General features: G+C 36.7%; 1 protein-coding gene across 1 annotated transcript in view; it reads right to left on the minus strand.

The window, feature by feature from the left end:
- The window catches only part of Top1 (DNA topoisomerase I), an 86,251-nt gene that overhangs the window by 44,833 nt on the left and 15,503 nt on the right, over positions 1 to 25,915 (minus strand). Inside the window, exons 3-5 of the mRNA XM_047542587.1 lie at positions 13,040 to 13,142; positions 1,049 to 1,172; positions 45 to 100 (exon numbers count right to left, since the gene is read on the minus strand). Coding sequence (XP_047398543.1) covers positions 45 to 100; positions 1,049 to 1,172; positions 13,040 to 13,142 — 283 coding nt within the window. The remainder of the gene's footprint in view (positions 1 to 44; positions 101 to 1,048; positions 1,173 to 13,039; positions 13,143 to 25,915) is intronic.

A 25,915-nucleotide genomic window follows, 5' to 3' on the forward strand; every position in this document is an offset into this window, starting at 1 on the left:
GGGCACCTGGGAAAAGCAAAGCCAATATGGCAGAGGAGTCTTACCTAGAGAAGCCATTTTCCTTCTCCTTCTTTATTTTTGCATCTCCAGAGGCTCTAATCTGAAAGGTAAAACAACAGACTAGTGCTTTGAAAAGATTAACTCTGAAAAAACTCTCTTATTTGAGAATACTTAGCATCAACTCTTGGGGTACCCTTGATCCCAGGTTTATTCTTCTTGTTAACAAAACTGAATAAGTGAATTAAAGGTCCTGACATTTTCCCAAGACTTGTTTTTCATAATTCTTCTGGGTGAAATTGTCCAATAGATTAAGAAAGGTTTCCCTTCAAAATGGCAACTTTTTATCTTTAAATAATGGCAGGGCCCTTTTCCCCAATAAACATATTCCACTGCTGAAGGATTTGCCCGTGATAGTATAGAGAGAAAACTAAAGCCAAATCAAACAGAATAGTCTATTTCCTGCCTTCTTACTTTCCCCTTCAACTTTCCACTTTTTAGATTTATCAAAGATCTTTCAAAAATCTTCAGACATACACAAAGGGACACACTTTTTCTCTGAAAGAAAAAAAAAAACCAACCAGTATAGCAGATGCCTCTGAGAACAGGAAAATTGCATGAAAAGGAAGATGTGTTCTATATTCCCTATTTTTCAGTATCTGAATTTACCAAGTAGAGACATTTTACATTGTTGGTTTTTTTTATTTTTTATATGGGGGATGTGGGGCAAACAGAGGATTGAATCCAGGGGCGTTTAACCACTGAGCCACATCCCCAGTCCCTTTTTCACTTTTATTTTGAGACAGGGTCTCACCAAGTTACTAAGGCTGGTTTTGAGGAGTTGCTGGGATAATAGGTGTGTGATGCCATGCCCGGATTGACATTTTACACTTTTTACAAAGAAGTTTTCATAGTTTAATACAGGTTGGCTCTACAGTCTCTTGACAGGTACACTTTTTCACTCCAAAGCCAAGGGATCTTACTATGCAATGAAGGTATCATTAAAGTATAGCCCACGTGCCCCTTTACACCCCACTGCAAAGTTCTATACCTTTTCCTCCTTTCGTTTTTCCTTGTCTCTGTCTTTGTGTTTATCCTTATGCTTTTCTGAGCTTCCATCTTTGTGTTTGGTTTTCTCCTTCTCTTTGTGTTTCTTTTCAGAATCTTTATGTTCACTGTGAAAAATAAGACACAAAGAGTTAGACCAGAGTAAGGACCACAAGGGTTCATTTCACAAGATCAACTCACAAGATCTCCTAAGATAACATGAACCATGGAAACTTTCAATGCTGTAAAAGAAATAAGCCTGACAAAAGGTTCAAATAGGGGCGCTTAGCTGTATCAGCTTTTCTTTTGAATTTTTTATTTCTGTAATGGGGCAAAGGAAGCAAAGAGAAACACAGTCACCTTAGGCATACTAAGGAATTTTTAAAGAGTTAAGAATATATAGCAAGCTCCATGTTATTTCTACAACATTGTACCAGCAAAAAACTATAATGAATGCTCCAACTAGAGCATTCATATTTGATGTGATGGGGTTCAAAGCAACCTACCAAAAATGCATTTGATGGTTCTGTGCCAGGGTTTAGATATATCATATAAATGGCCAAGTCAGGGTTTTGTGCAATGAGCAGCCTAACATAGCAATGTTTCTTTTTAGCTTTTACTAGGAAAAGTAAGTCACTTCTAAATGTGGCTTACAAATCTGCTTTGTTCTTTCCTCATAATCAGAAAAGATGCCACCTGAAAACAAGGATGAGTTCTATTTTAAATGTTTAAAAAAGCCTAGCTTGGAAAGGGATGTGTGTGGTCTTATATCCCTTAGCACTGTAAAAAGGAACTGTTCCTTTGGAAAGCAAAATATGACATTACAAGGCAAAAGCCATTAAAATGATCAGAACTTTTTACACTAGGATCTAGCTTCTGGAAATTTCTCTTAGGGAAATAATGTCACACAAAAATGTTTGTTTTGGTGTTTCCCATAACAACAAAAGAAAAACAAAAATAAATCCTGAGAAATTGGACACAACCTAATAATAAAAAAGGGGCAACTGATATCAAATTATGTAACTAATATACTATAATTTGTGATTACATATGCATGGAAGGTATGACACAGATGGAATAAAGAGTATATAAAATGACTGCATCTATATAAAAACATGCAGGTGGATAAAGACTAAAGAGACAAGAAGAAAAAAACCACAAGTCATAGTTTAAGGTGAAAGAACACTGGATGACTGCTTTTTTCAGTGCACTGGGCTAATAGTAAAGAAGCCTTGCTCAATGTACTCCTGTATTTCACAAGTCAAGGGAGCTCAAATTCAAGTTCTCTCAAGTGTGTGTGTGTGGGGGGGGGGGGGGGGGGGCTATCCCTAAGGAAGGAGAGTTGACAGCAACCACAACTGACAGGAATAGTCAAGTCAATGGGGAGCATCAGTTCTTGCCTTTCCTATTTGTCATATTTAGCAACTCATCACAGGAAAAACAGACTTTACTGGCAATAAGTTCTATGAGACTATGTTCATCCCATAAAGTCTACTCAAAAGGGATTTGTCTTAAACGAATACTTGTCTATGCGGAAGACTAAAACAAGAGAAATAAATGATGGTATCCAGTTAGCTACAACCCAAAACAGGAGAGTATCTGCTGTCACACACATCTCTGCACACAAGCAGCAACTCAAGATAAGCATTCAGGTTATAAACATGAAGAAACTTCTAAGAAATCTAGCCAAGAGAGCAGGGGGACTAGCAAAAACAGGACCATAGGTTTAGGAAAGGTCCAGATACTGGCATGGATTCGAAAAAACCTAAGTCTACTCTCCCTTGTTTACATATTCCTCCTGCTATGTTACTCTCACTAGGCTGTTATTTATATGTGCCACATACTTTTTTTTTTAAAACAGGAGCACACTTTTCTTTTTAAAGAATTCTGGAGGCACAGTGACCAAGTTCCCCACTATATATTTTTTCTTTGCATTAGTATGATATCACTCTACTCAATGCATTCTCGAAATGTTTCTACCAAAACCCAATGTTTTAATCAAATAATTTTTGTTTATTTGGAAAAATGGCTTATATTAACATTAATATTCTTGTTTATCTGTAATTAATTTCACCAGTTTTAGAATGAATAGTGAAACAGCAAGGCTTAGAAATGATTCTTCAAGAATTAACACATATGTGATCATAGGTACACAGCTGAGATTACCAGAAAATGTTTGAGTTTACTATTCTGTTGCAAAAGCACTATAGCTTTTTTGTTTTTAAAAGCATCAACTATAAGAACATCTCATACTCATTTATGAAAGTTTTAACCTACAAGGAATAATATGGAAGCTACATTCATCATGATAAATGACTAGTCTCCACCCCTCCAAAGTATGGGGGCAGGGAATCCTAATCTAAGCAAGCATTATACTTGGTATTTTCACAGCCACTATTTCATTCAATTCTTTACAATATTTCTGTGAGGTAGGTTTTATTATTCCCTGATACTAACTTACAGAGGAGACCAAAAGGTTTATTCAAAGTTGAAATTTAACATTAGTATTTTCAAGTTCAGAGTACCTTCCACTACATTGATACCATTACATTTCCACCAAACTGGTACCTATCACTTAAGGTAGAAATCACCAGTGTCAGAAATGCATGGTGAGTCTAAGATTTGATATATTCAGGTCATTATCTTTATTTCATCATGAACTTCCTAGAAAAAATATCTTGGATACTTGGAAGTATTAATTCCTTGTGACTGCCTCTCATGAAAATATAAATAGCTGATTCAGGGATATATATTTAAGAATGCTCCAGGCTCCATCTTCCTTTACAAATTCTACCCCACCCCTTGTTCTTTTTTAGTCTATTTGACAAAAAAAAAACTGGAATTTCGGCAATCACAGACAGCATGCACACCTGGAATTATACACATATTCCTCCAGTTTTCAGTTTTGCTACTCATTATCATACCAAAACAGAGACCAGAGAAAAGGAATCCACAAATGACAAGGCAACAAGAAGGTACTCAGGCCACTCCAGGAGGTCAAAAGAAGTCAACTGATACTTCCTCTGCTTGTTAAACACAGGGAAATCTATACAGAAAATTCAAGCTTCCTGCTGGAGTAATAATCCCCCTTTGCAGGTCATAATTAATCACAAAGATCAGAATATCAGAACGCGATGGAGCTATCAATTTGATTTTCCAAGGGAACCAATTCTCCTCTATTCTCAACTATTTTATAAAAAAAAAGAGCAGATTTGGAATTTTACACTAGCTGAGCTCAGATGATTCAAGGTTAAGAACAGTTCATGGTACAAAGCATTTTCCACTAGGAATTGTTAGAAATTTGCGTTTATGGAGCCCCACCAGGTCTCTGAATACAATGTTATTATCTGAACTTGTCAGGTATTGCTCCTGTCCCCATTCCAGAAACAAAGCAAAGCACCCAAGAGCCACTAACCCCTCATATATAACCCCACAATGGCAGGAATGTGGCAAATAGCAAGTTCCCCACCCATCTTTCCTAGGTACATACCTGAAAAAAGTAGTAAAGGAACTAGGGAATAAAGTATTATGATTCAGAATCATGTCTTAGGTTATGAAAGCCAGAAGCAGGATTTGGCTAATAGCAGAAAATAAAGACAACATGGGGTCAGTTGGGCTGACTCATTATTTGAGATTTTCCAACACTGTCTTTTCCCAAAAGCCTTAAGACTAGTTTGACTTTCACGGTGGCTTAAAGGACGGCACCTTTCTACTAATAATGAGATCATGGGAATTCTGACCAGTGCAGAAGAAAAGTTCATGTGTTGACTGTCTTTTTAAGGGTTGTTAATCTTACACTGATTCCACTCCTTTTCCATATACAACAGACACCACACAGCAAGGTCACAAAATTGGCTTTTTAACACAACTGAAGGTTACAATATTGGCCAGTTCGGAGACTACAGAATGAATAACTAAATATGGAAGAAACTGATGTGGTTAAGTAAGAAAAAGTAGCAGAAAGGCTTAATATCAACCACAGGAAGGAACTCAAAGATGGGATGAGCAAACACATTTTAAGAAGTTTCATCTTGGATATGTTGAAGATCAAAATACAGAACCACTCCTAGAACCTCTGTAATAGTCATACTTTCGGATAAAATAGGAATTTACCACATAGACATGAGGTACTCACAAAGGCTGACTGCTTGGTTCAGGGCTTTTGTCTGTCTGGGAATAAGATTCCACCACACCAGCAGAGACTGGACAAGCAAAAGTCAAAGTTAAAGAGAAAAAATGAAGGGCTAGGAGTGTAGCTCAGTTGTAGAGTGCCTACCTAACATGCACAAGGCCCTGGGTTGGATCCCCAGCACTGCAAAAAACAATAACAATAATCATAATAAAATAATAAAGAGAACAATCTGAGAAGATTCGAAGTCGCCTTTCCAGAGTGTTTATGCTTCAATCAGCTAAATCCCACTTAATAGTAGTAGTAGTAGCAGTAGTAGTAGTAGTGGTGGTGGTATTAACAATGTGGGGGGAAAGTAACATACTAATTTTAAAATGACAATGGTGAGCCCTTTGGTTTGTGACTCTGGTTCCAGTTAAGCAGACAACAGAAAATCAACCAGTGTTTTTCTAAGGTATATAGGCAGAAGGGTGGGAGAAAGGGGAAGCAGGTGGATGGTGGTAGAAAGACAGGAAGGAAAAGTATTTCCTCTCTGTTCTGGGAAAGCATTTGTTGTTTCTTCAGGAAAAAATAAAGACCCCCTGATATTCTGGGAAGCTAGAAAGCTGGCTAAGGGAAGCCATCTAAATCTGCACACTATCATAAACACAAGTGTTTAGGAGATAGATGAATAGCACCAAGTGCTAGAATAACAAATCACCATAATAAAACTCAGATACTTTCAGGCACTTATAAATAATAATTTGCTATAGATGTCAGTGTATGTAATTTTTTTCCCCTTTTCTTTATTTTTCACATTTTACTTTAAGGAAGCACTTTATGACTTCTCTTTGGCTTAGCCTAATTGCCAACATCAGCACTTTTACACTTTGGGGCTATTATTAAGTAAAATAAGGGTGATATGAGCACAAGCACTGAGATATGGTGACAGCAGATCTGAGAATAAGCAAGACAACTACTAAGTGACTAACAGGTAGGTAGTTTATGTAAGTGGATATGCCAGACAAAGGGGTGAATCAAATCTCAGGGCTGAATTTCACCAGAGTACTCAGAAAGGTACACAATTTGAAAGTTACCAATTGTTTATTTGTGAACTTTCTACTTAATATATTTGGACTTCAGGTGACTGAGGAAAAGTGAAACTACAGAAAGTGAAATTCTGGAAGGGAGTACTACCACATACACAGAATTGTTAAAAGTTCAAGTTGAACAGAATTTTGGAAATTATTTAATCCCTTGTTTGAAGACCAGAGAGGACAAAAGGATGTGACCAAAAATTTTAAAACCAAGCATTTTCTGAACTCCTTTACCTAAGTTTTTGATATTTATAAATAAGAGTAAAGAACCATCCAATTATCCAAAATAGGAACCTTTTTCTCCATCCTATATCCTCCTTTCTCAACTATCCCCTATGGCTTCTTGCTCCCTTCAGAATCAAGTCCCAACTTGTTTAAATAGCTTTTAGTAATTTTACCTCAAGCCACTTTTGTGGTCATTTCTACCATCCCACCTTGTATAATCTAGGCATCCAGCCAACAAAGTACACACTATGATGCTTCCATGTTTTGTTTATGCTTTTGTCCTTATGATGTTGGGGACAGAACCATGTCTTTGAACATGCTAGGCAAGTGCTCTACTAAGCTACACACCTAGCCCCATTTATGCTTTCATCACCCTGTGGAAAGCACCTCTTTCCAGCCATTACTTTCCCTTGTCAAGATCCTAGCCATCTTTCAATGGCTATCTCAAATTAGGCTGTCTCTACCATGAAATCTTAGTAACAATGATTATAGTTCATTATAAGGCAGCTAAAAATAATTGAAAATATCATGTCTACAAATTAGATGCTATCAATAATTAACTACTGAATTAGAGTCAACAACCAAAATTGACAGCTCAAATTTATCTACATGATATTCTATCAGGTTTTATAGTAGTCATATTCATTGCCTTCATTATCCTAATTATTTAGTTGTTACAGTTTCCAATGAGCTATCATGTACCCAAGTCCTGAAAGCTTGACAGAGCATGTATTGTAATCAACACTTGACCAAAATGGAAAATGAAACACTGAAGTTAAGCAGCTTTGATTAGGACACAAAGTTTATAAATGACAAAACCTGTAATTTTGATTTCAATTTTATATTACTTTGACCTCCCATGTGAATGGTAGTGGTTCTCAAGTTCCTCATTTTTAAACTACCCACCCTTCTCCACCTACCCATTAACTGTTCTCTTCCCCAGACAGGCTGATATAGAAATGCACAGATAAAGAAAGGACTTCAGCAAAAAGCTCACAAAGAAAAGTAAAGAGAACTGGAAATGGTGGTGCATGCCTATAATCCCTTCTCCTCTTCAGGAGGCTGAGGCAGAAGAATCCCAACTTGAGGTCAGCCTCATCAACTTACCAACATCCTGTCTCAAAATAAAAAATAAAAAAAGGGCTGCGGATGTAGTTCAATGGTAAAAGCTCTCAGTAACCAAAAAGAAAAGAAACACATCTTTTACATGTGATTGTTTTAAAAAACAAAAACCCTTCAAATCTGAGAATTGAATGCTTGATTGAAGCACATTTTCCTGAAGTCATACATTTTCTCAATGCTAATTCAGGTAGGAGTTAGAACTGAACAGAACGCAGGAGCCAAATGCTTTCCTTACTCTCAGATGTTTTTCACACTGACATTATGGATTAGCACTGCCAATATGGCTGGAAAAGTACTTCCCTTGCTTCTTCACAGCAGTAGTTTTCTGTCTTCCTTGGCTTTCCACAAATTTGTCACTTCAGTCCAAGTGCCAAATTTAAAACTGGCAAGAAATGCAGAGTTACAAACTAGAAGGAGGAATTTCATTTCTCATGATAGTCTCTTATTTTCTAAAAATCAAGACCCCTTACCCAATTTGCTCTTAATAGTGTTTTGTTAATGTAAGTTTTAGGGGTTGGGGATCCAAACACAAAGTTAGTGCCTAAGATGTAAAATTTTAAAATCTAAGCTGCCTATGACACACAGATAAGACAGCAGTGCTTGTATTTGAACAGTTTGCTTTCACAAGGGAGGGAGTTTTTTGTTTGGCTTCCCCCCACTCCTGAAAGTAACAATGTAGTGGGAACACAGGACCTCTCTCTGAGCTCTCCTCATTCTGTTATGACATTGCTGTGTGAGTTTGCACACATCCTCGGATTCCTGTTCACACGAAGAGACAAGATGAAATGACCTTTAATTTCTGTTCCCTTATTTTGTACCCTGAGTGAAGACAGTAAAAAGAAAACCAAATGAACAAGGTAGGCTCTCCTGGGGGGGGGGGGGGGGGGTTGAGAGTACCATGAGGTAGAAGGCTGCTTGCAGACACTCCAACAAAGTCTATATAATAAAGTACCATGTCTCTTGGACTTGGATCCTGAGTATAGTCGAGATGACAAATGATTGGTATTACCATCTAGCAAAGAAGGATGGGACACAAAGACACATTAGAAACACCTGTTTCCTCAAGTTAATAACTGATCATAGATAACAGCCACAAAATTAGCCATCTTGATCAGCAAAGATTCAGAATAAATAATAACATGTGGGAATAGGATATGTTAAATCGTAATTATTTTGCATTTCAGAAGTGATGGAACAATCCTTGAGGTTTCTTTAATCTGCTGCAGAAAATAGAAGAAATGGAAAACTATTAAGAAAGATTTTAAAAATCACTTAAAAATGAACCTGTACCCAGTGTACAGGACTTTACTGGAATATAATCAATACATTTGCTTTGTTGCCAAGAAATACTGTGTCAGAAGAGGTCAGAACAGGAAATACTTCAAAGTTTACTTACAACCCATCATCTGGATAAACTGCCTTAAACTTAATCACACCTGAATTAAAGACCCAGGACTAGATATAGTCAGATATAAAAAGAAACTTAGGCCAGTTTTTCCCAATGCCTCTTGGCAAACAGTTCATTATTTTCTTTACTATTTTAATTAGAAATGAAATATTAAAAGGTACAAAAAACAGTACATACAAAAAATTCCCATTCACCTATGCTATAATCTTGGAAAAGTATGTTTTTGACAGATGTACAATAGTACCTCCTCACATTTGTAGAGCAGTTCACAAAGACCTTTTATATTTACTGATTCCTATTGTTTCTCTTTGAACCATGTATTAATATGAAGATGAAGAAGCTGAGTGGAAGATTAGGTAACCTAGTTCACATGAGATTTAAGGAATGAGGAAGGATGAGGATTTCTTGTAGACAGAAGCTATTAAGTTACTGTGGACTTTTCAAGACAAACTGACACCAAAATCACTTTTTTTTTTTTTTTTTTTTTTTTTTTTTTTGTACTAAGGATTGAACCCAGGGGTATTTAACCACTGAGCCACATCCTCAGCCATTTTTATATTTTATTTAGAGACAGGGTCTCACCGAGTTGCTTAGGGCTTCACTAAATTGCTGAGGCTGGTTTTGAACTTGGAATCCTCCTGCCTTAGTCTCCCAAGACACTGGGATATAGGCATGCACCACCATGTCTGACCACGTCCTTTATTTTTAAAAAGAGAAGGTTCTGGTAAAATAGGAGGGCCAAACTTTTGTCCCCAAAGCCCTATGTGCCACTTTATCTTGCCTCCTACCACAACCATAAATTATTGGTGAAATAGCATACAACAGAAGACTTAAAAAGCTAATGTTTTAAGTATTAACATCTTTCTTTCTTTTTTGTGTTGCTGGGGACTGAACCCAGGGCCTTGTACATGCTAGGCAAGTGCTCCATTTCTGAGCCACATCCCCAGCCCAACCTCTTACTTTTTACGGTCTTATGGATGGATTTCTAGTAATATTAAAACCAGCATTTCTTTGTCTGACCTATAAAAAGTATGTCTCTTATCTTCTCAGATGAAGTCCTTTAAGGTCAAAGATAACTTAAACTATTTGTTCTCATTTCACACCAACTAGCACAGTGTAGACATGGCCAGTAGGATAAAAATGGTTTTGACATGTTTTGACAATTCTACTCCTAGACACATACCCCCCCAAAACTGAAAGCAGGGACTCAAACAGATACTTATGCACCAAAGTTCACAGCAGCATTATTCACAATAGCCAAAAGGTGGAAACAACCCAACTATACACAAAAGATGGATTTTTTTTTCAATATTACATAGATGTACAATGGAATGTTACTCAGTCAAAAAAAGAATAAAATTCTGCTATACTACGACACAAATGAAACTTTAAGACATTATGATAAAGGAAATAAGTCAGATACCAAAAGGGCAAATAAATATCATATGATTTCATTTATATGAGGTACCTAGAAAAGGCAAATTCATGGAGTCATAAAGTAGAATAAAAACTGCAATGGGGTAGAGAGAACAGTACTTACTCTCTAGGAGCATGACTGAGAGATGAGGATGAGGAAAAAGTTAGAGATGGGTGGCGATGGATGTGTACTTCTGTGAATGTACTTAATGCCACAGAAAACGGCAAAATTTTATGTTAGTATATTTTACCACAAACACAAAAAAGTTGTTCAAAAACAAATGGGACAGTCAAAGGGAACTAAGAACTCTCCTAAAGAAGACTGAGAATAAGAAGATGAGATCTGGTATATTCAACAGTCATCCACTCACTGATTTAACAAATATACAGTAGTAAATCCCACCCATGTACAAGGTACCATCCTAAGCAGTAAGGATATAAAATGAACACAGAATACCCCCACTCTCGGCACCTTTCATTTCGTTTTCTCAGTAGTTGTAGATGGACAACCCGCCTTTATTTGTTTATCTGTATGCAGTGCTAAGGATTGAACCCAGTGCCTCACATGTACTAGGCAAGCGCTCTGCCACTGAGCTACAGCCCCAGCTCAACTCTCAGCATCTTTTGAGGCCAGCAGGACATACAGAAAAGTAAACAGAAAATTATAACACCAACACAACTTTGTAGTTACTATGAAATGGATCAAATTGTATATTATTCAACTCTTCCATATCATTAATGATTTTCTACTTGTACTAATGATTACTGAGAAATGTAGTAAAATCTTTGTGATTTATGAATTTCTATTTCTCTTCACAGTTCAATTAGACTTTGCTTTGTGTATTTTGTATATTTATATGTATTAGTAAACATTTATAATCGTTACATTCTCTTAATTAACTGGTCCCTATTTATCACTATACAATGAATTTGTTTATCCACAGCAATATTATTTGCTCTCAAATCTATTTTGGTATATATTAATATGAGCAGGACAATAGTAAACTGGAGAAAAAAAGATACATATGAACTGCCCAAATTCAAACTTTTTTTTTTGCTACTGGGGATTGAATCCAGGAAGGTTTAACCACTGAGCTGCATCACCAGCACTCTTTTTTTTTGAAAGAGGGTTTTGCTAAATTGCTGATGATGGTTTTGAACTTGTGATCCTCCTGCCTCAGTCCCTCAAGTTGCTGGGATTACAAGTGTGTGCCACCAAACCCAGCTGGATTCAACTTTTGATATCAAATTAATAAAGCAAAGAAAATGCAAACTAGGTGACCAAGTGTAAAGAAATGAGTGAGTGGTGGGGAAGTGGGGATGACGGATGATTTGTCAATTTATTCAAATGTTCCCACTAGAGAAAATTTAGATCTGGTTATTGTAATGGTTCATAAATAACTTGTTTTTCATTAACAAGAAGACAACAACCTTTACGTTAACTTGTCCACAGATAACTGGACAAGCTAACAAAGTAGTTCTAAGACTCCAGAATGCAAACACTTGTTCCAATGAATGATGGTTTTTTTTTTTTACATTTCATCCTAACAAAGGCAACACTACTAAGGGACTACCATAATATGGCTTTCTCATACCAATGACTGCATTTAAATCAAAATGAAAGTATATGTCTCATTTTATTTTTTTTTATTTAAACATTTCTAGTTGTAGGTGGACACAATAATAATTTATTTACATGTGGTGCTGAGGATAGAACCCAGTGCCTCACACCTGCTAGGAAAAATGCTCTACCACTGAGCCACAAACCCAGCCCATAAGTCTCATTTTCAATGACTGAACTTAACCACTTTCCTCCTACACCAAGAAATGGAAGAAAACATCTTTTGGGGGCCTGGATCCAAAAGCAGCATCAATGAGTCTCACTCATATGAACAGTCATCAGCTTTTATAGGAGCTGAACCTGTGATAACCCAATGAAAGCCAAGAAAGTTCTCAAGGAAAATCTCATATATTCAATCTTTTACACACAATTTCAGGGACTCAAAGACCACAGAAGCCCAAGTTAAGAATTTATTTTCATTTTCGTTTTTGTTTTTTGGGGTACTGGGGATTGAACCCACTGAGCTACATCCCTAGCCCATTTTTAATTTTGAGACAGAGTCTCACTAAGTTCCTGAGGCTGGCTTTGAACTAGCAATCATCCTGCCTCAGCCTCCCGAGTTGCTGAGATTACAGGTGTATGCCACCGAGCCTGGCTAGTTAACAATTTTTCATATATACCCTTTGAAACTACAGAAAGAAGGGGAGGGGGAAAAAAAAAAAAAAAAACCAAAAAACAGCTCTTTAATCCAGTTATCTTTTATCAAGACAAGCTCTCTGCAAACCTGACTAGAAGCCATTATATGTTACAATGACTCTATACCCTGGTTAAAAACTAAGTTTTTAATGAAGTACATATTGAAAATTCACATTTACTTTATACACCTTTGTTTGATCTGAGCAAAGGCATCCTAAGTGACGCCTGATTTATCAAAGCTATCCTATTAGCAATTCTAGGATCAAATAACTGTCTTTGCTCTTCATGCTATTAACCTTCACTCACAAGTTAATGTCAAATGCACTGCTAAGTGAAGAGGGACTTACTGATTTAACCCTTACCTGTTGCTATGCTTGGATTTTTCCCGGTCCTTCTCCTTGTCCTTCTTGTGCTCTTTATGTCGGTGTTCTCGATCTTTGTGTTTATCTTTGTGTTTATGAGAATCTGCAACCGCAAGAGATCAGTTAGTTAAGAGGAGTCATAAGCTATCTCCTGGTCACCTACCTTACAAGCTGGTCAAAAAACAGGATTCAAATGTCATGGTAGGCCCAAAGCACATTTCACCAAAGGCAAAGATTTCACAAGGAAGCCCAGATAAGGCACCTCAATACTGTCTACAAAAGCAAGACCTGTGGGGGGAGGAGAGAAGGAGAGCCAATTCTACTGTGAAAGAAACAACAGTTTGGCACTCTTCTTCCTAAATCCAAGCCTGAATGATAAATGATGCAAAGGAATAAATTGTGAACAATGACTTTAACCCTCATAAATTTTCTTCATACCCTCCACTTCCCAGTCAGTCCCCATCTATCAGTCCAGAGCAAGCACTAATCTGATAGCACTATGGAGTAGACTTGTCTAGATTTCTAGTTTCATAAGAATGAAATCACAGAGAATTTATTGGTGTCTGGATTTTTTCATTCAGCATGTTTTTGACATTTATCAATGCTGTTGGATGACTCTAGTTGTTTTGTTTTTTTCCTTTTTTTCTCCTGTACGTGTGTGTGGGGCATATACATGCTGGGAATGTAACCCAGGGTCTCACACATACAAGGCAGGCACTTTACCACTAAGCTACCTCCTTGTTGTATTTTATTGCAGGGTACTATTCCACTGTATGGATATACTGTGATTTATCCATTCACCTATTGCTGGACATCTGTTTCCAGGCACTGGTTCCTGTGAATAAACCTGCCAAGAACATTCATGATAGCTTTCCTATAAATATATTTTCATTTCTCTTGGTATATACGTTTAAGTAAAATTGCTGGGTCATGTAAAGTTTATGTTTAACTTTATGGAAAAGTGCCGAACTGTTCCAAAGTGGATGTTTCATTATACATCCCCACCAATAGTTCACTGAAGTTCTAACTCCTATAAATTCTTACCAAAATGTTATTACTTTTAATATTAGTTATTCTATTAGGTACTAGTGGACTTCTCTGAATCACTTTTATAATAAAAAATGTTTTTTAAACATTAATCTTTATTGGTGTACTGTAATTATAAATAGATTCATTATGCCATATTCATACATATACATATTGATCCATCTTATTCCACCTTTCTTTTCCCCCTCCTCTCTCTCCCTGATCTACTATTTCTACTCAACAGATCTCCCCTTCTATTATTTTAATTAGTGTTATAATTCTATACACACACACGATTCATTGTGGCATATTCGTACATGGATGTAGCATGATTTGGTAAATTTTATTGCTAAATGCACTGTGACAGACACCAAAAATTATGTCAATTTCTTAAAATATCTCAAAGGCTATTGTTATTTTGTGTGTGTGTTTGGGGGGGGGGGGATGTGGTACTTGGGATTGAACCCAGGGGCCCTTAACCACTAAGCCACCTCCCTAGCCCTTTTTTATATTCTATTTGGAGACAGGGTCTCACTGACTTGCTAAAGGTCTTGCTAAGTTGCTGAGGCTGGTTTTAAACTCAGAGTCGCTGGGATTATAGGCGTGTGCCACTGCACCCAGTGGCTACGGTATTGTAAATTCACTCAATATAGTTTCACATGGGTGGGATGGATTTCTGAGTAGTAGTAGTAGGGAAGCAGATTTGGGTCAGTACATAAGTAGACCTGACCACAAACAGTATGATGCCTTCTGAATGTCAAAAGTCAAAAAGTGGAAAAGTAAAGCCAGTAAGGGCACATTGACCTATACTGCTCATGGTAAAAATATTTGTCTGTGGAGAACAAACTAGTGGCCTTGAAGATAAAGGAAGCTCATTATACTACACTCTGTAATTATGTTCTTGTATGTATCCTTGGAACTTTTCAAAATAAATGGTTCACATGATCTCTGTATTTCTTCCTTCATTTATTGTTATTATATAAGGGCACAGCAAGCAAACTAGCCTAGTTCCAATAAAGGATTTGTGTCAGAGTGGTAAGAGATAAAGTTTATTAGACAAAATTAACCCAGAGTCAGGGTGTTCCACTCTCATAATGACAGGGAGCCACTTCAAGCAGAAATGAAACAAAAATAAAAACCATATTCGAGGAATATTGGTTGAAGGGCAGTGTATATAGAAGGGTAAAAGTGAAACATATAGCTAGAAATTTTTAAAGCAGGCTGGAGAATAACGATAGCAAAAGAACTAAAAAGGGAAGAAAAAATGTACCTCAGGGTTCAGAAAAATAGAAATAGGACCCAGTTCCAGGAAGTCACTGCTCTGTGTAATGAACTGCAGGGGAAGAGTCAAAGAAGACTTAAAGTCTCAGGGTGCCAGTGAATGGGAGAACAAGAAGCCTTGACAAAAAGCAGGAAAGCTGCACAGAATAAAGATGAGGAAAGGAAAAAGAATGAAGAAACTATGTGCCTAATTCAAGACATACTGTACTTAAGGTAACAATGGGACATCTAACTGAAGAATGGTCAGAGAAGAGTCAATAAGTGAAAAAGTAAAGCCAATAAGGGCACAATGATCTCTATGCACAACTTGGGGTAAAAATATTTGCCTACAGAGAGCATACTAGTGGCCTTTAAGATAAAAGTACATATCCTTTTTCCTTAACTGAAATGTACCTAAGTATAACTGTTAAAATATTTTGGAGAAAGGATGCCATCACTTCAAGAATCTGTTAAATCCAAAAGTTGAACCTGACAGATGGGAAATTAAAGATGTAAACCATGCATATTAAATCACCAGAAAACCTCATTCACTGAAATGAGGTCGCCTAGTTTTTTTTTTTTTTTTTTTTTTTTTTTATTTTTAAGTTGTAGATGGACACAATACCTTTATTCTTTATTTATTTATATGTGGTGCTGAGGATCAAATCCTGTGCCTCACACCTGCTAGGCAAGCGCTCTACCACTGAGTTACAATCCCAGCCCCTTAACAGCTCTTATTAACAACTCTCTCAATTTGTAGTATCTGAAAACTTTAACTGAAGACAAAGGAGTAATATCCCCAAAATAAGGCAGTTCTAACAAAACAAGACTTGTAACAATTAACTTCTTTCACTATAACTCAACTTATGATTTAAGTCATAAGGACAGGTAAGTAAATAAAAAGAAAGAAATCAACAGCTTTTGTCGTTGTCATTCGGTGTTAGTGCTGAGGTTAAAAAGAGCTTTTAAGTAAAAAAAAAAAAAAAAAAAAACAACTTCCAAAGGACTAAAGGAAAGTGTCTTCCTCTTTTCCATTTCTTAGACTACTTGCTGGTTAGCATTACATAAGGACTTGATGGTTAATGTGCAAAAGAAAAGGAATCCTTTTACAATTGGATCCAGGATTGCATTGAGGGTTAATCAACTTACAACCAAATATATTCTTTAAGTTCAGAAACACCCTACTAAAGACTTAATCAGACAAGGACTCTGCCCTCGAGGAGTTTATAATCCAATAAGGTAATTAAGGTATTAACGTAACAGTCATTGCCCAAGGCACCCAAGGGAAAAGGGCACCTATACAGGTGCTAGCATTGGTCTTGCAATGTCTCAATTTACTTACCACTCTTATAAAATGTAAATATCCCTATTTCACCAAAGATAAGTTACTAAATATGTGTTCTGCACAAAGAAGTTAGTAGTACACATATCACCCCAAACTTTCACTACTCTGGAGTGTCCATTTCATCAAACCTAAGACACATTTCCCATTTAACATCTCTGAAAATACAGTACATCTAGTTCGTATAACACCTATGGAGGGGGAATTCTGCAATATCTAACAAAACTCACATGCTCTCTCCCTTTTGACCTAGTAGTTCACATCTGGGAATTTAGCCTACAGATATACCACCAAGGGGTACGTACCGGGAAAGAGTAAGCACTTCCGAAGAAAAAGTGATAGGAAAGGAAAGGAGTCAGAAAACAGATTGACAGAGTAAAGGAACAGCAAAAGGGTTAGGGAAAAATGTTTTTAGTTAAGTGAAAAAAAATTTTTTTTTTTTTTTTTTTTTTTTTTTTTTTTTTTTTTTTTTTTTTTTTTTTTTTTTTTTTTTTTTGCGGTGCTGGGAATTGAATTCAAGTACTCTACCAACTGAGCTATATCCCCAGCCCAAGTGAAAATATTCTGAAGGATTCTAACACAATTTGTTTATTCTCAACATTCAGAGATTAATTGTACTAATGATACTGTTTAAATGTTTTCAAAAATATTTTTACAATAAAAGGTAGAAATTTTATGCTAGTTTCTATATATATGAAGGCAAAGAAAACTAGGGAAGAATACTTTCAAAAATTTTAAACTTGCTGAAATAGGTTAAAAATCCTTTCCTACCCATAAAATCTCAAAATGATTGACAATTTTTTTATTTCATCATAATATTCCTAATTCAGAAACTATATGAACCTTTTATAAAGATAATGGACATCTTCCCAAATGTCTACATGTGAAGTGTGTGTTTGCCATTACCTCTGTTATCTTAGATAATAGCAAAATTTTCTATTTTTCTGTCCTGCTATATTTTAGTAAGTACAGTAAGACAGTAGGATTATTTAATTTATGGGCATTTTGTAAAGAAAATCTTAAGAGTAAAATATTGAACAAGGTTAACTACCTCCTTTACTTCCAAGTAAAGGATAACATAATGAAATGAAACAGACTGGTTCTACCAAAGAACAAGATGAAATAAAGAACCTGGATCCAGGAACAGGAAAGACAGTAGAATGAACTGGACATAAATTGGGACATAGGGAAACCAGACACACAGGAAAATTTTACAAAAAAAAAAAAAAAGACAAGTCCATAAAATACTCTGTTAATTAAACATGTTCAAGAATGATGAAAAAAGCCAGCAACAGAGACACATGCCTTTAAGTCCCAGTTACTTGGGAGGTTGAGGCAAGACCATCACTTGAGCCTCAGGAGCTCAAGGCCAGCCTGGTTAACCTAGTGAGACTCTTTTGGGAAGGGAAGGGGGAACAGGAGTGAGGAAGAAAGGATTACGAGCACAAAAGACTGGGTTCAAACCCTAATGTGATTAGAGACATCACAGACAGCACAGAATGGAAGAAACCTGAAAGAAAAGGAAGCAGACTGGTTCAACAGTGGAAAAGATCTGATTCAAATCCTCATTCTGTCACTTAGTATGTGACCGCCACTGTTAGATCTATAAGAAAGCAGCATTGATCAGGTGTTGAAAGTTTCAAATCTCTGTTCATCAACAGAGATTGATATCTATGACCTTGGTAAATTCACCTGTCTTACAAGTGAAGAAACTGGGACTCAGAAAATTTAGGTAGTCTTAAATTTTTTTTATTTTGAAAGTCAATTAATCTCTATATAGTTTTAACAGAATTCTTGGTTAATCTCCAGGAAATCATAAACATTAACAACTGTCAGTGAGATACAATCATTACTTAACCTTCTTCAAGATTAATTTATACAGATCTGAACTGGAGTTCAGGCTCTATCTGTGCATTTGAGGCAGCAACCATTTCCCATTCTCCCTGCCCACCAAAGCAACAAAGGATAAAGGCTGTTTTCTTTCCTGTACTCAGATCCAGGAAAGAAAAGCACTTATGAAGAAGTAAAACTTTGGCATACTCAACAATTCTGTACTTGGGAGCCTAAAGAACTTATAGGTTTGAAGGCTGTACCAATAACAGTTGTAACATCCCCAATTCAGAAGTACATTTGCATTACTTTAGATGAAGTCAGTAGGTGGCTAATAGTGTTGCCAATTCTATTCTACCCAGGGTCTCTAAATTCTCTAACAGTCAAAACTCAATTCAAGGACATACATTTACACTCTCTTAAAAGAGAAAGGGGACTGTAATGGAGTAAACTAAAATCCACTCATGTATGACTTTGCCAAAGTGAACCCAACTATTATATATAGCTATAATGTTCTAATTAAAAAACTTATTATTAAAGAAAAGGAGCCAGGTGCAGTAGTGCACACCTGTAATCCCAGCAGCTAGGGAGGATGAGGCAGGAGGATCAAAGTTCAAAGTCAGCCTTAGGCAACTTAGTGAGGCCCTAAGCAATTAGCAAGACCCTATCTCAAAGTATAAAAAAGGGGGCTGGGAGATAGCTCAGCTGGTAGAGTGCTTGCCTTGCAAGCACAAGGCCCTGAGTTCGATCCCCAGTACCGCAAAAAAAAAAAAAAAAAAAAAAGAGAAATAAAAAAGGGTTAAAGGATTAGGGATGTGGCTCGGTGGTTAAGTTCCCCTGGATTCAATCCCTAATACCAAAAAAAAAAAAAAAAAAAAAAGTCTGGAAGGTGTTGTAGCTTGATGGTGAAACACTCATGTGCCAGACACCGGGGTTCAATCTGAAGGAAGGAAGGAGGAAGGGAGATAGGGAAGGGGAGAGAAAAGGGAGAGAAGAGGGTAAGGAGGCAAGGTAGGGGGAGAGGGAAAACAGCAAGTATGATTTTAAAGTTTTTCCAGTGAACAGATCAAAGCTGTCCTCTGCTTCCTTAAAAACAAAGGCAGATAGCTTTCTGATACAAAGAAGGGGTCTCTGTCATGTTTTGAGCCACAGTCCTTTACATGGACTTTCAATGGTAGGTATGAGACTTTACTAAATCTGCCTTTCCTAAGAAGGCACACACAGTACAACTTTTGTCAAAGATAATCTCTGCTCCTTTCTGGCATACAAATATACAACTAGTTGATTAAGAAAGTGTACACTGGGACCATCTGAGTGAACACAGTAAGTGAAGAAATTTTTTAAAGAAGATATTTAGCATCTCATTATTAAAACTTTTCTACTGAGATAAACCCTTACATTTTGTTCTTCCTCCTTAATCTTCAATCTCATGGATACCCTATCCCCCTGGAACAGAAGCCTAAACAAAATCAACATTTCTACTTAACACTCGACACCCAGTACAGTCAAATACTGTTTTTGTCTGGTATAGATAACAAGTTGGTCTCAGGTAATAATGACTGGCATCAGGTGTATGGTCAGTATGAGGGCAGGGTAGGGTGCATCTCCTTGGGAACTTAATGCCAAACTAACAACTGTCAGAAAGTTTGAATGCTTATCATTAAAAGTGGAAGTGTGAAAAAATTCCACCATTTCCTCTTCCCAAACACAACTGTCTAAATTTACTTTTCACCTGGCGTTGCTCCAGTTTTAATCTAGGAAACCCTGAATGTGAGCATCTTAACAGTGTTTGATTTCAACTGAGTCCACTGAAGAGTTGTTATCACTATGCTACAGTGATTCTCAGTAAAAAACATTTCCAAAATTCCAGGACACAGTTAACAGTCTTTCAAAGTAAGGAAGATTGAGGCTGTTTAAAATAGAAATTTTCTTTGGCTAAAAGCTCAAAGAGGTCTGGAATTTAAAAGGGAAGAAAAATGTTGGAAAGATTTAGATCTAAATAAAATCCTTAAAATCTCAAGAATGAGGGGAAGATACCAGGAACATTTCCAATTTCTAAAGCCCAAATTATCATTTGTTCTCCTCAAATGTGTCCCACATATAAGAGCTTTTGTCATGAACACACTTATTCAATATTGAAACTAATGAAGTTCCTCCCCATTCCCTAATGGTATTCTCAAAACAAAAACCGTCTCCACCTAAAAAGATGGCAGACCAAGGTATAAATAAGTCTACTTAGGAAGCTAGGCTTCACAATATTCATTCATTCAAATGTTAGTACTAAGTGCCAAATTCTATGTCAGGCATTGTTCTAGGCGTGGAAATACACGTAGAAACAAAACTGAGTCCCTGTCTTCATGAAATTTCATAATAAGCATAATATCTACCCTTCCCAATAGTGGCAGCTATTAAATGAATAACTTTGAAAAGAGGGCTATAAAAAGGTTCCATAACTGCCCAAGTTTCCCTGGACTTGCCCCTATGAAGTTTCAGAATCAGATTTTAATGGTGTGGCTGGAAAAGACCTTCATGGTTAAGAAGCCAAGTTAAAAACAAACAAACAAACAAAAAAACTTTTAAGTTACCAAGTTTTTTGCAAAGCGTTAAAATCTTTCTCCTTAACATCCAATTCTTGGGAATCTCTCTTCACCAGAAACTCTGAAGTACTCTGCATTTAAAAACTCAAGAGTAAATCCAGCATTTTCAATTAATTTTAATTAGCTCTGAAATACAACTTCAAATTTTTAAAACCTGCCACTATAATTTCCAAAGTACCTACATGGTCAGAAGAAAAGTCATAAACTGAATTTAAAAACACCAAGAATCTACTTGGGCTTTAAACATAATCAACTGTGTCACATATTATCCTAAGGGCCTTGCCACAGAAAAGGCACACATGAAACAAACCACTGGCCTACAGTAAGCCTAAAAATCACACAAAAAAAGGGTTAAGAGGACAGATGTTTCTTTTCCAGTTCACTTCCACATTTAAATTTGATCCCCTTTTATGTTTTTACAACAGTTCAATTACCTTAATCTGTCTCTTTGTAGGTTTTTCCTATGTACTCATTTTAACTTCTTTTACAACCTTTTCTCTCATCCTACTCCTTCCATTATGCCCCTTAAATTCAAGTTCATATTCTTTTCTTTCTCTGGTTTTCATCTCCAGGGTTCAATCAATCATATTTAAAAAAAAAAAAAAATTCAGATTTAAGTGATGGAACCAGCAAACCAGCAAACAGTATGTCGCCTTGTTAGCTATAAGAGGGTTTTCTAAGCTGGAGATTCTAGATACAATCTGAACCAGAAAAGACTGTTCACTATTATATTATTATGACAACAACCACAGGACAATTTTTTTTTAGTTGTCAATGGGCCTTATTTTTAAAAAATTCTATGGGGTGCTGAGAATCGAACCCAGTGCACTCTACCACTGAGTTACAACCCCAGCCCCCACATGACAGATTTTTAAAGTTAATTCTACTTTTTTTTTTTTTTTTGGTACTGGGAATTGAACCCAGGGATGCTTACACTGAAGCACATTCCCAGCCTTTTTATATTTTTTGTATTTTGAGACAGAGTCTCACTAAATTGCTTAGTGTTTCACTAAGTTGCTTAGGTTGGCTTTGAACTTATGATCCTCCTGCCTCAGGCTCCAGAGTCACTAGGATTACAGGCTGGGCTAATTCTACTTTCTAACAGTAAGAAGACATTTTTAGAGCAGTTCAGTGTTTTCATGCAACATCCTGATGTGTCTTAGGCAACATTTCTTGGCTTTGGGTCTCAGTTTTCTAATCTGTAAAAATGACCTTTATTGATCCCTTAAACTTATGATCACAAAAATGAAAACTTTAAAAACTGGTCCAAATGGATGTAGGTTTAAGAAAAAAAAAAAAAAAGTAAATATTTATATGCTAACTTTTTATGAGGTCCTGGAACTTTTTGAGCCCCCTAAAAGATGACAAGCTACCCCAACTTAGATAAGGAGAGGGCTTTTTAAAATGTAAATTTTCTTTATTGCTTGGACATCAGTGGACAAAGCCAAGCTTAGAGAAAGACAGTTAATTGAGTCATGCTAGTGGGACTCTGCTGAGAAAATGCAATGCCTAGAAAAAAGATGAATTAAAACTTAATGAAGCTACAAACTCACAGTTAACTCTTGAGACTTGGCTTACAGAAACCAACTAACATGACAAAAGTCCTATGAGCTTCATGTGATACATATAAGCAGTCATTCTATAAATGACCAGGCAGTAAATAGTCGAAGCCTTCCAGTCTATTCAATTTCTAGACATGTGTGCAAAAGCAGCAACGTTATATGTACATAAACAAACATGGCCACATTCCAATAAAACTGTTTATGAACAATGGACTTTGAATTTAATATAATTTTTGTTATTGAAATATCTCTTTTCCTCCAACTATTAAAAAAATGTAAAAAAACAGTCTCAGTTCACAGGCCATATGAAAGCAGGTCTCATTTGCAGAACACCCTACTAATAATGTCTAGAAATGACACCTGCCTCCCAAAGAAAGGAGTCTTTCAAGCTCAGTGTGTAAAGAATACCAGCCTCTCCCAACTTTACCTATAACTCTCAAACTCATAAACTTTCTCCTAAACGATATCCATGATAAGCCTCTTTCCTAATTCTTTCCGTGAAACAGTCTATGAATAGCCATAGTCTATGAATAGCCATTCATCAACTTGATTTGAATATGGTTAAAATCTATCCCATTCTACAAAAACAAGATAAGTCACATAAATGGAACTTAGAAGGAAGGCCAAAATTAGGCATACTACTAATTCTGCTTCTTAAGCAGCAAGCTAGTAAAATTTGTTACTTATTCTCATCAAAGTGGGAACACCATACTTGTTTACATAATGCTAAACACTTCAGATGAAATTCCTTAGTGAATAGGATGACTTCAGAGGTCCTAATAAAATATCGGCGTTTCTAATTAATCCTCAGTTAACAAAAAGATCATTTTTCTTGAACACTCAGATAAGTAGATTTTACTTATTTCGGGAATGACTGGCTCCAAGCAGAAGCTGAACTGCTAAAATAAACTATCCAGGGGCTGGGGATATAGTTCAGTTCATAGAGTGCTTACCTGTTAAGCATAAGGCCCTGGGTTCAATCCCCAGCACTGCAATAAAAAATAAACTATCCAGGGGTCTTTACTGCATGGGCAGGCAAGCTACCCTTCACTTGGAAAGAATTACACTTTAAGATGCAGCAGAGTCCAAAGTTAGTCAAAGGTCCATCAGAAATGAGAGCCCTAAGACTAATAGGTAATTCCACTACAACCCAGAATTCCTGGGTGTCACTCAGGCTCCCCATTATTTGTTCTGTCTCACACTTAAGAACTCAGGCTGCAGCATCAGACAGGCCTAAACTTACTTCCCTGCTCTGCAATTTAGTTACCAACTACATAAGTCTTGAACTAGTTAGTTATTTAACTTCTGGGCCTAAATTTCTTAGGTAGTGTTAACTACCTAAGAATCGAGAAGGAAATGTCCAATACTTCAGACATGTATGATATTTAGAAATGTCTAAATATCAGCTATTTTACCCTTATCATTCCCTTCTTCCACTCCCCACAAAAAACTGAGCATAATTTGAGGAAATTATGGAGGAAAGTGGATCTCTTCCCAGTCTTTAAGCAATTTACTCAAGTTGCTATTGGAGACCTTGTTATGTTCACTCTGTATCAGTGGTCCTCAGAATAGTCAAGGCTACAATACTACTTTGTTCCATCAGACTAAAATATGTCTAGCTGTGAGCCAGATACTTATATATGTACCCTATGTTCACCATCAGCATGCAAGTGCAAAGTGACTCCTGCAGGGATGTGGAAACAGAGATTCTGATCTGCTTTTACTATAAGCAACACTTTGGGTGAATTAATTCTCTTGGATACTGCTTGGTAATCTCTACAGTCTTCTATCTACACTTAGACATAGAAATTTACTTATTACTAATTACATTGAATAAATTTGAGTTAACTTGTTATAGCTAGAAACCATTTCCAATGAGGCTGTGGGTTAATCCCAACCATTGTAAAGGACACTGATCCATAAAGGTATCTATCAATGTAAATCAACTTCTTTTGTCAACTACTACATAGGGGTGCTGAGATAAAAATGAACTCATTCCATCCAAAGGACCTTAAACTTTCACCTTTGTTTAGCATTTAAAAAGGTCAAATAAAACAGAGAACTGCTCTAACTTTCAACTGTTTGGGTAAACACAACTCTACTTACAAGTTCTCTTAGTATGTCACCCAGGATAAGATAATGTAGAGCCACATTTCTTGGGTTCAAAAGTCTCATGGCTAACAGCTACCATTACTAGACAGCACAGATACAGAACATTTCCATCATGATGGAAAATTCTATTGGACAATGCTGATCTAGATGCCTAGATCAGGATCTTTTACTAGTAGGGAGCCTAAGGCACCTCTTGTGACCTCTGGATAATGACAACAAGGTTAGGATGGAGAATTCCTTTGTCTTGACTCCCTGCCTAGCACTCTCTGCTCCAGCTGCTGGGGCCTTTTCCCTACATGGCACTGCACTATTACAGTCCATTAAAGTCAGACAGAAGTTTGTCTGGCTAAGATGGCCACCTCAAAAGTAGGCTGTTGGGCCAGGGAGATAGCTCAGTTGGTAGAGTGCCTGCCTTGCAAGAACAAGACCTCAGGTTCAAGCCCCAGCACCGCAAAAAAAAGAAAAAAGAAAAGAAAAGAAAAGAAAAGCCTCAAGGAGCATCTTCACAGAGAACACTTGGACTGAAGTCTTAGTCTACTTCAGGAGCAAGACAAATAAATTTCATTTTTACTAACTCATCTTTGCCCTCTAAATACAAGACTTAAAGCTGGAATTTTTTTACTCTTGTCTCTGTATACTTCTCTGTAGAAAGTCACATTTTCACAAGGACATCCCTGTACTGATGAATGGTTTTCTCCTTTCTCAGGAGGTAGAACTTAAAATGGAGAAAGGACTTGTCTAACCTGAAAATGTACCTTCTCAGGCCAGCTCAATTAGGGCAGGCCCATTCCTGCAGGTTTGTTCTTCTTTACTTCTATTAAGGGAGTCCTTAATGCTTGGGAAATAAGAGTGACTACAAACTTCCTATCTATGCTACACAGGAACCCACAGCTCAGCTTTAACTGCTTTTGTTTCCAATGGTCACAGGCCTTAAAATGCTACCAAGTCTGTACTATGTCTGGCTATAAAGGTGTTGAGAATGTTGACACACTGCTTCAAGTATCCTATTACTAACTCAACCAAAGGGCCTTCTTTGTCTAGAGTACTACTATTGACTATGCTCAAAATGCTCAGGCCATTGTCTGGGTCACTAGCTGTGTAAAGAGTTAAGTCTGAACACACCTCCCCTACCAATTAACATATTTTC

Source organism: Sciurus carolinensis, chromosome 2 (genome assembly GCF_902686445.1).
Source record: "Sciurus carolinensis chromosome 2, mSciCar1.2, whole genome shotgun sequence".
NCBI classification, from domain to species: domain Eukaryota; kingdom Metazoa; phylum Chordata; class Mammalia; order Rodentia; family Sciuridae; genus Sciurus; species Sciurus carolinensis.